Genomic DNA, 15,327 nt, shown 5'->3' on the forward strand with positions numbered 1-15,327 from the left:
AAAGAGAGAGAGAGAAAAGAAAATGCAGAAGACAGATTTTCTACTTTCTGTTTGTCCTTCCACACTTCAGCTGATTGGATGGTGTCTACTCACATTGAAGGTGACTCTTCCTCACAGTCCATTGACTCACATGCGATCTCATCCGTCAAAGTGCCTGCCTGTGTTGAAGGCAGGTCTTCTTAAAGGTCTCACGACCTCTCAATGACATTATATTAGGGACTAAATTATGCCACATGAACTCTTGGGAGACAAACCAGTATTTATAAACTATAGCACCTACTAGGCAGAGTACTTATTGCTAGGCATATTATACCTGTTATCTCGGAAGGTAACATATGTGCAGAGGCAAATAAATCTCATCATCAGAAAGAATGGTTCAGAGAGCTCAGAAACCAAAGGAAGTAGACAAACCCTATTCAGAGGGGATGGAAACAAATGAGAGAACTCTCAGTCTGCTTTTTGGTTAACAAGTCAATTGCTTTACAAATGAAAGTCCCCCCTCTTTTTTATTTTTTTAAGAGAGGTTTTTGCTATAGGGCATGCGTGCTCACTGGTGAGAAAGAGAGACTGAGAGATAGAAAGCAAGAAATCACCCCAAGGGGGATGGCCATGTCACAATCCCTTCTCCTCCCATCTCCTCTCAGGATTTTGGGCACGCAGGCACATATGCCTGGCGTTAGTTTTAAGCTGCTGAGTCCAGGACTCAAACTTCAGTAGACTACAGTGGGGGTCCTGCAACATCACTATTATGTCATCTGCTGGTCCTGACATTCCCCTCTTTTAATCAATCTATCATTTCTAGATTGAATTTTTGCTCAAGATCTTAGTTGATTTGATTATTCAAATTGACAATTTTTTTTTTATTTTGAAGAGGTTTTTGCTATAGGGCACGTGCGCTCACCAGAAAGACAGAGAGACAGAAAGTGAGAAATCACCTACCAGGGGGTATGGCCACGCTGCAGCCCCTTCTCTTCCATTCTTCTTTCAGGATCCTGGGCATGCATGTACACACATCTGGCATGAGTTTAAGCCACCGGGTCTGGGACTCGAACTGTGGTCAACTCCAATTTTTAAGGGATTCATTTGGTTATCTAGTCCATTTGAGGACTGTATCCTCAACTTTGACAAGTATCTAGTAATACCTTACAATAACATTATATTTAAAATATTCAATAAAACCTGCAAACTTCAGATTCATTGGAAGTCAAGATAAGGAGAGTATTTACTGGTTGCTTTTGTGATCAGAACGTTTCACAGTGAATAAAGATTAAACCCAGGCCCAAGAATATGTAAGTTGTATTGTTAGAATACTTTCTCCAGGGCCAGCAGATGGTGTAATGTTTAAGTCACTGGACTCCCACATAGTCGACTGCAGTTCAAGTCCTGGATCCAGCAGCTTAAAACGTGTGCGTGTGTACCCCAAATCCTGAGAGGGATTATTACAGAGTTCTGACTGACTTGCTCATATTTAAACCATCCCACCCCTGGGGGATAATTTCTTGTTTTCTGTCTGTCTGTCTCTCCAGTGAGTGCATGCATCCTATAGCAAAAATATCTCTTAAAAAAAAAAAGACACTTTCTTTAAGGCAGAATTCTCCTTAGTTGAGAATCTAATTAAAGCAAGAAGGAGGTTGCATAAGCTGGAGATGCCCCTTTCTCCCCTCATCCTTCACAAATTGAATACTCCTCCTAAGAAATCTACTTACAGATCAACAAGGCACCTTGATGTCTGCCAGAATCTTCTCTTTCTGTTTCAGCTGCAGTGACTATCATCTAATAAAGCCTGTTCACTCAATTTGTTTTGAAAAATATTTCCTTTTCATCCTAGTTGGTTGAGCAATTTACAGAGTATACTTCTTAAGAGACCTTAAACCAGAAGAGAGTAATATTAGAAGTAAACGGGAAAGTAGCCTGGAAAACAGAAAGAAAGGAAGCAGATACTTCAGAGGTTTTGTGTGGGATGTGGAAGGGACGGACGAAAGGTGAGCAGGTGAGGGAACAGGTACCCTGAGGTGCACATTTCTTACAAGTCAGAGCAGACAACAGGGTGGCCAGAGCTAACATTGGAAATGGTTCCTGGGGGTGAGAAATAGTGGATAGTCTCAAAAGAAGATGTAAAATAATGAAGAGGAAGGAATCAGAGCTCAGGAAGTGGAAGGAGCAAGAACTCAGAACTAAGAGAAAGTCAGATACCAGCTGGTAGAGTATCACACTGTGAGCCTGAATCTGAGGGTCAAATCAGCCTTTGTCCTTTTGTGTACTGGTTTATCATTTTGTATTCTGATTTTTTACAAGTCTGTGGGTATTTGTGGCCATAGTAGACTAGAGAGTCTTAGAGTAAGCAGGCAAGGAACTGCTTGGAAATGGGTGTTTAATAATGCCTTTTTTACAACCATATTTCAGTACATTGGGAATGCTTTATTTCTCAGTGGAGTTTGCTAAAATAGGATTTTATTCACCCTCAGACATGTGCATGGTAATTGTTTGAACATAAGTAAATATGTAAAGACACATCAACTTCGTTAATCATAAAGTATGTTGAAAAATGTGCCCACCAAGAATTACTACAGGGGTATAAAAAGCATTCTTATACATTCTTTTTACACAAAGAACACATTGGAGAATAAATTAGCATGGAAAATGGTCTCTTTGAAGGCACAATAACTATTGTTTCCTTATTAAATCCAGTTTTTCAATTAAGTGGAGCCTCACTGATCCACACTAGAGCTGAGAGGTCCCATAGAGAATTTCTGAACTTCATAGATTAGCAAAATACTCTAATTGGGAAAAAAAATCATGACACAGATTCCAGGAAACTAGAGAAATGACTGTCATTGTGTTCCTTTATTTTAATAACTGGCTTTCGTTTTTAATTATTGAAATACTTCATAATGAATAGTAAACATGCTGTAAGCTTTTGTAAAAGTAATGAAAGGATAGAGACAAAGAATTAATTTATTGAGCACCTACTAAGTACTGGGTACTCATTGTGCTACAAACTGTCCTGTTTGATCCTGAGAATAGTTCAGCATAATAGCCAATTTTTTTCTTTCTTTCTTTTTGAGAGAGATTTTTGCTATAAGGTGCATGCACTTGTTGTAGAGATGGAGAGAGATAGAGATACATAAAGAGAGAAACCATTACCAACCCCCAAGGGGTATGGCCATGCTTCAATTCCTTCTCCTTTACTCTCCTCTAGAGATTTTGGGCTTGCATGCACCTGTATCCAGTATGAGTTTCAAGTCACCTGGTCCAGAACTTGAACCACAATTGGCCATGTGGCAGTCCAGCACCTTAATCATTATGCCACCTGCTGGCCCTACCATTGTTTTTATTCCCAATTGCATAGACTAAAAAACAATGAGCCTCAAAGGGGGCAAATGATCTGCCCTAGGGAGCATAGCTTGTAGGGAGCAAGCTGATGTTCCAGTCTTTTTTTATGTTATAGCAAAAACTTCACCCATTTTAGTTTTTGCTTTGTATGTCAAATTAAAAGGGAATTCTTTTCATTTTCAAATTGAGTATTGTGAACACCGTTGTTGTAGACGTTGACATTGCTGATCTCTGTTTTGGTGGCAATGTCAAAATAAATCAAAACCAGAGTAAGCATACTTTTACACAACAGACCAAGCAAAAACCCATGATGCCCCGAAACTGTTCCATTGCCAGATAAAGTACATAACAGCTTTTCTGGTAAGTAATTACAGATTATTGTAAAAAAACAATACTGATGTGAGCAAACACCCATTATCCTCTGGCATGATCTAAAGATCACATAGGATTTCTTAAAGGGAATTTTGACTATTTCTTGAGGGAATGTTGGCTCATTTAGTTAACAAACATTGATAAAGTGTCTCCTTCACAAAATATCATGTCAGATATGAAATATATATATATATATAAATATATTATTAAAGATATATATTATTAAAGACATGTATATATATTTATGTTTAAATTATTTTTTAGCACATACTATGTGCCAGTCATGTTACTTACAGTGATATTTGATTCCTTCAACAACTCTGTGAGGTTGTTAGTGTTAAGCTTAGCTTACAAACTTACCAGTAAGGAAATTGACATTCAAAAAAGGTGACTCATTTGTTCAAGAGCAAATAGCTGCTAGTAAGTAGCACACAGAGTTTACTGTTTACTTTAAAATTCCACATGGTTTGCTCTCTATCATGATCTTAAGAAACTTTCAGTTTAGGAGAGAGGCTGACAAGCAAATTAATATCATAAGACAATGAAATAATATATTGGTTGAGAATGTCTTAGTCCATTTGTGACACTATAACAAAATATTCAAAACTGGGTAACTTTTAAATAATAAAACTTCACTTCACAGTGTTGGAGGCTGGGAAGTCCAAGATTAAGGTGCTGGCAGTCTTAACATCTAATGAGGTGCCTTACTGCTGCATCCTCAGGAGGAGATACTGTGTCTCCACATAGTAGAAGGGATAAAGAGTGAACTCGCCGCTTCAAGACCCGCTATAAGGCACTATTCATAAGGGCAGAGCTCTCATGATGTAATTATTTCCTAAAGACCTCACCTCTTAATACCATTGCTTTGGGGATTAAGTTTCAGCCTAAGCTTTAGAAGGAACACAATTATTAAACCCATAGCAAGGGGTGAACAAAATTCAGAAATAATTAATTCCAGATGAAAAATCAGAGCATACTTCAAGAAGAGCCTTTAAGAAATCTGAGGAAGACTGATTGCTAGAGAAAACAGGAGACTAGCATTCCAGATTGAAGAAACAACATGATCCAAAGTACAGAAGTGTACAGGACTAGGTACAGTCCTTTGGGTGTAACTATAGTGCTGGGTTAATGTTGGGTAGTTAAAGAGAAAGTCTGAAAATAGACTCTATTTAAACTGTGAAGAGAAGAAGTTATGAGTGGCCTGTAGCAGCTGAAATGGCACCGAGGGTAGGATGTAAGGTGTGTTCGCTGACAGGAAATTTTACAAGTGGAAGCCCTGCACTTGGTGATGTGGTATACGGGGGTGGAGAAGGAGGAACCAAAAGTTCTATCAAGTTTTCTAGGCCTGATGATTGAGTGGAGGAAAATATCAAGCAAAGCACAAGTTGTTAGTGGAAGGGAGATACGAAAATAAGACTAGAGACACATTTTGTGTTTCATGTGCTCAAGTGATAGCACGCAGGATTGGACTAACTATAATTGTCACAATTATATTCTTAAAATATAACATCAAATAGGTAAAGAATGCTCCATTTTGAGCTAAACTCCTTAATATGAGAAATCCTCAAAAAACTCATGAAAAATGTGTATTATGAAAACACTATGCATGGATATCAAACTATTTTTGCACCAAAATAAAGTTGTACTTTAGTTCCAGTTTTCCATACATGTTTTGAAGTTGCCTTGAAGCCCCTGAGTCATTTCAACAGAAGTCTATTATGGATGACTGTTTTTGAAAATCATCTTAACTGTGATTAGATGATTTCTTGATATTTCACGTTAATGGTACAGCTGTTTTCATTCCAGGTGGCGATAATCCATATCACTCCGGTCAATGACCAGCTTCCAAAAGAGGCTCCAGGAGTTTCTCGGCATTTGGTTGTCAAGGAAACTGAGGTGGCCTACATAACTAAGAAACATCTACATTTTATAGATACAGAATCATATGACAGGGAGCTGCTTTACACAATTACGACGCCTCCATTTTTCTCCTTCAGCCACAGGTATCTTTGAAAAGTCATCACTTGGGCTATTCGTTTTAGGGTTGGAGTTGAAAATATCAGTATATAGTACTGTGGTCCCATTGCTTCATTGATCAGACATACACTTCTACTCAATTCAGCATTTACTTTTATCTCAAGCTTATACATTTTAATTACACTATTTTTAGGTATTACAGGCCACAGAATGATCATATTCTATATGGTCTCAGTCTGGAAAGGTGGTATATACTTTAGGCTCGTGTCATGTACATAACAACAAAGAAACATCCTTGGGATGATAATGATGGTTCCCCTTTATGATGTCGAAGCAGAAAATTCTGTATATTCTTTTTTTTTTTTCAGTCATGATAAGAATGGCATTAATGATGCTGGACTTAGGCTAGAATCCTCTGTCATAAAGAGAGAATATAGGGGCCAGCAGGTGGCATAGTGGTTAAGGCACTTGACTCCCACATGGCCAACCACAGTCCAAGTCCCAGATCCTGCAGCTTGAAACTCAGGCCAGGCATGTGTATGTGCATGCCCAAAATCTGGAGAGGAGAATGGAGGAGAAGGGATTATGGCACAGCCATCACCCATAGGGGGTGTGTTTTCTCACCTTTTTCCTCCCTGTCTCTGTTTCTCCAGCAAGCACCCGTGCCCTATAGCAAATATCTCTTTATAAAAAACGTGAGAGAATATAAAAATAGAGCATCTGATTCTTTTTTCCCATGATGAGGTGTTTCAGTTTTTGAAAATTTAATTGTGAGCTATTGGATTTAATTTTTCTTACTTAGGCAATTAACTAATGTAGTTTCCTGTATTTTCTTCAGATATTTGGATGCTGGGAAATTGTTTATGGTGGACAGCATACCAAAGCTAACCAAGACTCCTACGGCTCTGGGGCTGAGGTCTTTCACTCAGGTATTGTACTAAAATGTTGACAACGCGATGTAACTGTCCTCTGAGACAATGTGGCATACTCTTGCTGCCGTACCTGGACTGTTGGCCTTAAACATCTGCCACAAATGCGTGATGTCTTTATTCTCTATGCTTTCATATTTCCATGAAGCATGTGACATCTACCTGAAAGTACTTTATTAAGTGGGGTATGATTTATTCATCTTGTTATAATCCAATACAGCCTTTTGCATTGTTTTGCCAGCAGCAGGACTCTGATTCAGGGACCTGGGGGTTGTACCTTATCACTCCACCAAATTCAGTTCACTCAGTATCTTATACTAGTTTCCGAGGGCTGCATTAACAAAATTCCACAAACTGGGTGGCTTAAGGCAACAAAGTTTTATTGTCTCATAGTTTTAGAGGCTGAAATAAAAATGTCTGAAGGGCCATACTCCTTCTGAAACCCCGTGGGGGAGTCCTTGCATGCTTCTTTCTAGCGTCTGGTAATTGGCCAGCAATTGTTGGCATGCCTTGTCTTGTAGGTGCATCACACCAAACCATACCTCTGTCATTACGTGGCTGTCCTCTCCCCGTGTGGTTCTTTCCTCTTTTGATAAGGACATCAGTCATACTGAATTAAGGGATTACCTTATTCTAGAATGACCTCCATCTTAAAAAATTGCATTTGCAATCACTCTATTTCCAAATAAAGTCACATTCTGAGGTAGAAAGGATTAAGATTTTTCATAGACCTTTAGGGGGAACACAACCCATAACACTTATTACCTTCCCCGATCCTTCCCCAGTCCTCTGTCTACCTCTGTGCACTGTCCCAGCAGACCTGATGGGGGTCACAGCAGTGGTGTTGCTTAGGCAGCAGATACCTCTGGGGCCTAGGTTTAGGTCTGCCCAGTTTTGAGGTAAGTACAGGCTATACATGAATATGTGAACCCCATATGATAAGGACAATTACTTCATTCATTTTACAGATATGGAAAGTGGCCTAGCAGTTTAAGTAGCTTGACCCATATCCCACAGCTATGATATGGTAGAATGAGGTTGACACACAAGTCTCCTGTCTTTCACAGAGTCAGACAGCTTCAAGCACTTGGCATATTCACCTTTTCACTTAATTTTATTGTCCTTTTCCCTCCTGTTGTATAGAAAATGTGATTTACAGTTTAGAACTTTTGGGACTCTTCAGATTGATGATGGTGGTATTTACAATGTTCGCGATCAGTTAACACGGGGTTATCTTGAACCTCCGTTTCCGAAAGTTTCTGATCTTTGCTAATTAATATCCTCCTGCGCATCTCAATTTGCTTTGCAGCATGCTGTCAACCATATGAAAGTGGCCTACATGCCGCCTATGCAAGATATCGGCCCCCAGCTTCGACACGTCCAGTTCACATTTTCCATCAGTAACCAACATGGCAGCACCTTGCATGGGATCTGCTTTAACATTACAATTCTCCCAGTGGACAACCACATTCCCGAGGTATGCACGTTGTATGATGTGAGGATGAAAGGGAAGGGAAGAGACCAAAGACTTGGCTGGAAATAATAACTTTTCTTTAGGCTCTTTTAAAGATCTTTTTATTTTCCAGCTACAATATAGGAAAAAAGCAGGGGGAGGGGAGTCCTTCACCTCCCATGGGACTTTCTGTCTAAAAGGTGAGATTTTCCAGTTGCTGAATTTGGCATTATTTTTAAAGCTTTATCAAAATCTCTTTCATTTCCATTCTTTTTGGTTGAGTTTCATGTGTTGATCAGGGGAAGAGGATTAAATTATGGGTCTCTTAGCAACCAGAAGGGCTTATTTGCTCTCCCCACAGGCCACCTACGCTGCTTTGTAATCTAAAGAAGCTCTTTAATTTTCTCAAGTCAATTAAAATAGGCTTTTTCATCCTACCCTGTTCTACTGCCCAATGTTTAAATAAACCTTAAAAGACTTGGGTCTTTCATTAAAACTGAACTGCCAATGTGAAGCTACCTTGTGTATCTTAGCTACAAGACTGAGTTTCATATTGAGAATTTGCTCCCTACCTGTCCACCCCTTTCCCTTCAGACTGTCAGATTTTATGTGACTATTACTAGACTCATTTTATGCCCTAAAAGTGGTAGGATGACATAACACAACCCAGTCATTATGAAGCAGAGGGGACTAAAGCTTACACGTGCTTCATTCCTGAGGGAAGAGGTCACCTTTCCAGTTACTCACATGGAAGATAGCCAGCACTAGTGGCCGGTCATTCCTCACCTATTAATGTACTTCAAGAGAAGTGGAGGCCTAGCCTGGTGGCACAGTTGGTAGCAAAGTGAACTGCAGTGTTGGAAGCCACATAGTCAACTGTGGATTTGGATCCCCAGATTGGCTTGAAAATGTCCCAGGCACAGCACATGAGTCCAAGATCCTGATGAGTTGGAGGGCTGGGGAGAGGGATGAAGGTATGACGAGAAACATCAAGGTACTCAGCTTTCCCCCCACCATGTGTGCATGCATGCTCTCTAAATAAAGTAAATAGACTAAAAAAAAAAAAAAAAAAAAAGAATAGAAAAGACTAGGAGATTTCTTATCAAGTTTGATTTCTGGATTCTCTTGGAATTTTAGAAGTTCTGCTAATACAGAGTTCGCATACCCCGTGGCAGCTGTTGGCTAGGGTGTGCTCTCCAGCTCACCTGAGTCCCCACTCAACTGATAACACTCTTCTTTTCACTGGCTTGACCCCTCAGGCCTGAGAGCTTATAATGGTTGGTAGATGATGTGACAGGGGAATCTGTGAGCGTCATTCTTTGAAACCTCTTTTATTAGGGACCAGAGCATATTCCCTGTGGTGAAAATAGTTGAGGATGCCTGTGGAGCTAACTTGATTAGATTTTATTCAGACCATTCTTTTCTATGCCTAGCATCTAAAGAATACAAAGCTTTTTCTGAATAATCATGGAGAAATATTATTGTATGCAAAGTATTTCAAGCCTCTTGGTAGAGAAGAATGATCTGAGGAGGAAACTAACAAGGATAATGTAAAAAGTTACCTTCAGCCGAAAGCAGGTTGAATAGTTATGAGGACTTGAGGCTAACATAGCATAGTAGATTCTCTCTCTTTTTTAACAATATATGGGACAAATGAAATAACTCCTTTAAGAACAGGGAATAATAGAAATCAAATCAAATCTGTAGCAAAACCAGCCACTGGAGTGGCTCCCTGATGCGAAATGCCCAGAGAGCTGGGCTTCTAACTTGCTTCTTAATCACAAATGAATTATTAGTCGGTTTAGCAGTAGTTTTTCTATTATAGAACATTTTATTTGACTTCAGTATTAGTGTTTGAATAAGTCTCGTTCCTGCAGAGTCTTAAATGTCCAGTCTCCAATTCCCCTGCTCTCTTTCCATTTCTAAAGTTCATACTATAACTGAAGCTTAAAAGTATCAACCAAATTCCCAAGTCTTTAAGAATTTTTAGAATGAGAAAGGTGGCATATCTTTTCCTTCACGGGAATTTAACATAGGTTTTGCTTAGTTTGTAGGTTGAGGTATATGCGTGTTGAAGACTGATGTAGTGGACATGTTGAGGAAAGTTATTGTTTCTTCAACTTAGCACCACAGATAATAACAGACTTGATTGCTGATTTCACTATTTAGGCTCTCAGATCAAGGACGCGTAGATACTTTTGGGTGTATAAATGTACCTTTGTCCTCTGGACAGCAACACTTAGAATTGGAAATATTTAGTAAAAAATATTTTTTAGTAAAAATTTCCAGCCATGAGCTTACTTACTCCTTAACACCATGTTGAAAAATGAATCAACAGGGAGGATGATATGGGAAGTTGGATAGTGATTTAATGAGCTCCGTCTTCAGGGGTACCTCATGGAATAAAGTTTTCAGTGTTTCTGTCCTTCTCTTCTAGGTACTCACCAGCCCTCTGAAGGTGACTGAAGGAGGTCAGTGCATCATCACCACAGAGCACATTCTGGTTTCCGATGTGGATACCACACTGGACAATATCTACCTCTACCTGCAGGGACTGCCTCCGCATGGAAGGGTGGAACTGAACGGATTTCCGCTAAACACTGGAGGCACATTTTCTTGGAGAGATCTCCATACCTTAAAAGTTAGGTTAGAACTTTTCATGGCATTCTTTCTTTCTTGGATCCCCAGTTGGATCAACTATGAGGCAGAGTAAGGAGAAAAGTTTGTCCAGTTCTTTTAGGGATACCGACATGCCACGTTCAAGGGTCAGTTGAAAATGAGAAACGACACATTTTTCATTTATCTCCAGATATTTTCTTTCCCTCTGGCTTGCTATACCTTTGGGGGTGATTTTATAGAAGTTTAAACAACAAAAATCAATTACCACAAATATTAAATTTGCTGCAACTGCACATATCATAGGAGATAATAAACTAAATGTGTAGAAACTAAAACAATCTGTAAGACTAATCTACATAATTGAACATGGCTCTAAGAAAAGCTAATTTTATAACCTGTAATATTCTGGGATAGAATTCCATTGATTAATATCTTTAGTGTAATCTTTTATTCCATTCTATTGGGGTAGGAATTTACAAATGAAGGAATAGAGTAGGCTTGGTTGGTAGGCCATAGAGTACTTGGGTCTTTGCCAAAGTGGGATAGAGCACTCCCTGTGGTCCTACAGTAGTTCCCTTTGCCTCAAGGTCTTTTTTTTTAAGAATAATTTATTATTAATATTATTTTTAATTTGATATAGCACATGTGTGCTCACCAGAGAGAGAGAGAAAGGGAAAGTGTGAAAGCAAGCCATCAGTTCTGGGACTTGAACTACAGTTGCTCATATACAAGTCCAGTGCCTTAACCACCATGCCACCTGCTGGCCCACCTTAATTTCCTTTTATTTCCTCTACGATTTCTCAAGAAACTTTTCTACAACTCTGGAAAAGAATACAGCTCCTCAAAAGCAGTAGTCAGTTAGATGACTAATTTCTTACTTACAAATTCAAGTTATAAATGGGAACTCTAGCCCTTTTGATAAAGTGTTGTGGGAGATATCAGGCATCAATGGCTGGTTCTACACTTGATTGGGAAGTTGACTAAAAACTAAGATTTGTGCACAAATCAGTTGAATATTGACAGTTTAGTCACATCACTGATTTACAGTTGTCAGTATCCTGACCTCGTTTCACTATTCCTATTGCCATTAAAATCCCCCCTCTTTTTTCTGAGATCTCAGCTTTCAGCTACATGTTAGAAAGCTAGTACCACTTAGGTCATTTTTACTGGATAGTAAGTGATAGATAGGAGGCAAAAAGTGCCAGTATTTGCCAAGATTATATGTTCAAGCACTCTGCTAGAAATTTGCAATTATGTTGTTTTTTGGTTTTGTTTTTTCATTTCATCTTCACAGTAATCAAGCCTGACAAGGTTGATGGGTCTCTTCTTATACTTGAGGAACTAAGCACAAAGATGTTAAAGAATTTACCCAAAGTCACTTAGCTGTCATTGTGGAGGAGTTCAGGTTTTGAAAGAAGACCTTGACTCCACAGCTATGCCTGTGCATGTGTACTCTTACACCCACTTGACCTTGTAGTGGTATTAGTGTAGTAGAACAGGATTAACACCTTATCAGTCAGCAATCTACCCTTGAAAATGGCAGCAAACATGGTGAAAAATAGCCTAGAAAGTAGTGCTTAGGAGGCAAAAGGGGGATAGAGAAATATGGCCTTCCCCAACATTGGAATGGAATCTCAAACTTGTGCTGCTAACCTATGGATAAGAGTAGGCTTCAGTAAGTATCTTGTAGTCCTGATTTTTTTCCCATAGGCAAATATTGGGTTGTCGGAAAAGTCATGCATGACATACTTGTCTATGCAAAAATGTGTCGTGACTTTTCTGATGAACCAGTATTACGCAGGTTCATGCATAATACTACTGTCTTTTTTTTTTTAGAGAGAGAGATTTTTTTTTGCTATAGGGTGTGTGCAATTGCCAAAGAGACAGAGAGCCAGAAAGCAGAATATCACCCTTCGGGGGGATGGCCATGCCGCAATCACTTCTCCTCCATTCTCCTCTCAGAATTTTGGACATGTACACACATGTACCCAGCGTGAGTTTTAAGTCGCCAGGTACAGGACACAAACTATGGTCAACTACGTGGGAGTCCAGGGACCTAACCATTACACCATTACAAAACTATTTTAATGCAACATTATTTTCAACTCCTAGGACTTGTCTCCATTCTGTAGTATTTTGAACAGATCATTGATATGCCAGAAATTGGGCCCAATTCAGTTCAATGACTATTGAAACTTAACTGTGTATCGCCGCAGCTGGAGAGTATGTGGAAAGTCTAGAGTAGACAATACTTTCAAGAAACTTGGCTAAGAATTAAAGGAAGGTAGAGCCCAAGCTCTACTAAGGAAAAGTACTTTTGTATCTGGAAGAGATTCAAGAATACTGGTTGAGAGGAAGAGATCTAGTGAATGGAAGAGGGAAATTGACAGGAGAGACACAAAAAATAATTCATAAATCAGAGTTTTAGAGCAGAGCTGAATAAATAGATCCAGACATAGGGAGGAGGATTAGTCTTAAAAGTGAGAAGGAGGGGAAATGATCAAATCCACACAGCATCCCACTTTTCTCTGCCTACTGCTCAGTTCCTGGTTCCAGCTGGTGTTTTCAGCATGTAGGCAGAGTAATACCACGTGATCTCCATTGCCACAGTGTCAATTAGAGAGTTGCCTTTTAAAAAAATTTATTCATTCATTTTATTTTAATTTGACCAGAGACAGACAGACAGACAGATAGACAGACACACACACACACACACACACACACACACACACACAGAGATGGAAAGAAAGCAAGTCACCGAGTCCAGGATTCAAACCAAGATCAGCCATGTGGGAGTGTCCTGCGCCTTAACTACCAGGCCACCTGCTGGTCCCAAGAGTTGTTTTTTTATTTAGGGACAAATTATGAATGCATATAACACATTTTTTCCAGGCTGGAGCAATTTTACCTTCAGGGATCCTTGAGTAATTAAGTAAATGATTTCATGATTATGCTGGTTTTTCTTATCTATATATTTAGTGAACACATGACCAAAACCATTTGAAGAGTTTTTGTGTCCTGCATCTCAGTTTACTCTTGCAGCGTTCCCACGATTACTGACATATCATCCCCACAGGTATCAACATGATGGCTCGGAGGTTCTTTGGGATGACATACCTTTGGAGGTCACAGATGGCACAAATTCAGCAGAATTTGTTCTACACGTTGAGGTGGGTAGAAAGGTTCCTCCCTGGGTCATATAGAAGTAAAACATCTGGTTTGCAAGCCACTCAGGTTCCTGATAGAACCTGCAGTTCATGGACTCCAAAACAAGAGGATGCCTGCTTACATCTTTGTGTCTCTCAAGTTGAGCAATAGAGACCAAAGTTATTCTGGTGAAATGGGCATCCTATTTTCCTCTCCAGTCTATTTAAAAATAGAAATCTGACCTCAAATCCAGACATCTATTTTATTATTATTATTATTAATTTATTTATTTATTTGCATTCATTCACTATACATCATTACAGCATACAAAATGAGATTTTCCATCCAGAGTACACTGTATATTGTCTCAATCAAGCACATCAACAAACATGTTATTGTCAGCAAATAATTTTCCATTTCTTGTTTTCTGTATGTTTTGCTTTTTTCCCCATCCTTGATTCCCTATCTCTTACCCTCTGCCATCTCCCACTCTCCTCCCATACTGTCTCTGCTATTTATGTTTGCTTTCTATACTGTTTTCCCCCCACATCGTATTGAATTACTAAAGACCTTAATTAATCTAAATATTTTCATAGCAAACACAGCTGATATATACATTTCCATGGACACAAGTCCAGTATATATTGCATAGTGACTTAATCATTCATATTATAAAAATTTTCCATTTCTAGTTCCTAGAATTATTTTTATCCCTCTTTCTCACCCTCTGTCCTTTCCCACCCTCTTCTCACACCATCTCTGGTGTCTACAATTGTCTTCCATTCCTTTCCCACCCACCTTGTATTGATCACACAATTTCTTACATAATCTAACTACTTTCAATGATGAGTTCACTCATTACTATTAAGAAAACCAGTTTTAACTTAAATCATAGAAATGCTAAGGAACTTTTCTTAAAGCCAGGAAATAGGTTAGAATTCTGTTCACATGGTAGGTGCATGTACCTGTGAATCTCATGTACTTTATCTTCTGTTGTGGTTCAATTTTCCCAATTAAATTCTGGGATATAATATTGTCCCCATGATTAAGTTGGCCATTTTCTTAATTTTTGAAGTCTTATTTCTGTGTGTCTGTATTTAATTTTCCTGGTATAGCACTCCCTGCAGAACTTCTTGGAGATCTGGTCTGGTATAGGTAAATTCTTTCAGATTTTGTTTATCTGAGAATGTTCTTGTTTTTTCTTCCCACCTGAAAGATAACCTTGCCGGGTACAGTATTCTTGGCTGAAATTGCTTCTCCCTTAACACTTTGAATATATTTTTCCATTCTTTCCTCGCTCGCATTGTTTTTGATGAGAGATCTGCTGTTAGCCTGATGGGATGTTTTTTGCAGGTCACTTGATGTTTTTCTCTTGCCAATCTTAGTATCTTGTCTTTGTCTGTGGTTCTGGTCAACCTGGCTATAATGTGTCTTAGAGAAGATCTTCTTGGGTTGATTCTATTTGGGGTCCTTTGTATTTCTTGGGACTGGATCTTC

General features: G+C 39.0%; 1 protein-coding gene across 1 annotated transcript in view; it reads left to right on the forward strand.

The window, feature by feature from the left end:
* Positions 1-15,327, forward strand: part of FREM1 (FRAS1 related extracellular matrix 1) — a 182,673-nt gene that overhangs the window by 65,067 nt on the left and 102,279 nt on the right. The window contains exons 12-16 of the mRNA XM_006163834.1: positions 5,512-5,708; positions 6,521-6,611; positions 7,921-8,088; positions 10,502-10,710; positions 13,760-13,853. Coding sequence (XP_006163896.1) covers positions 5,512-5,708; positions 6,521-6,611; positions 7,921-8,088; positions 10,502-10,710; positions 13,760-13,853 — 759 coding nt within the window. The remainder of the gene's footprint in view (positions 1-5,511; positions 5,709-6,520; positions 6,612-7,920; positions 8,089-10,501; positions 10,711-13,759; positions 13,854-15,327) is intronic.

This window comes from Tupaia chinensis, unplaced genomic scaffold (genome assembly GCF_000334495.1).
Source record: "Tupaia chinensis unplaced genomic scaffold, TupChi_1.0 Scaffold143247_2, whole genome shotgun sequence".
Classification (NCBI taxonomy): Eukaryota; Metazoa; Chordata; class Mammalia; order Scandentia; family Tupaiidae; genus Tupaia; species Tupaia belangeri.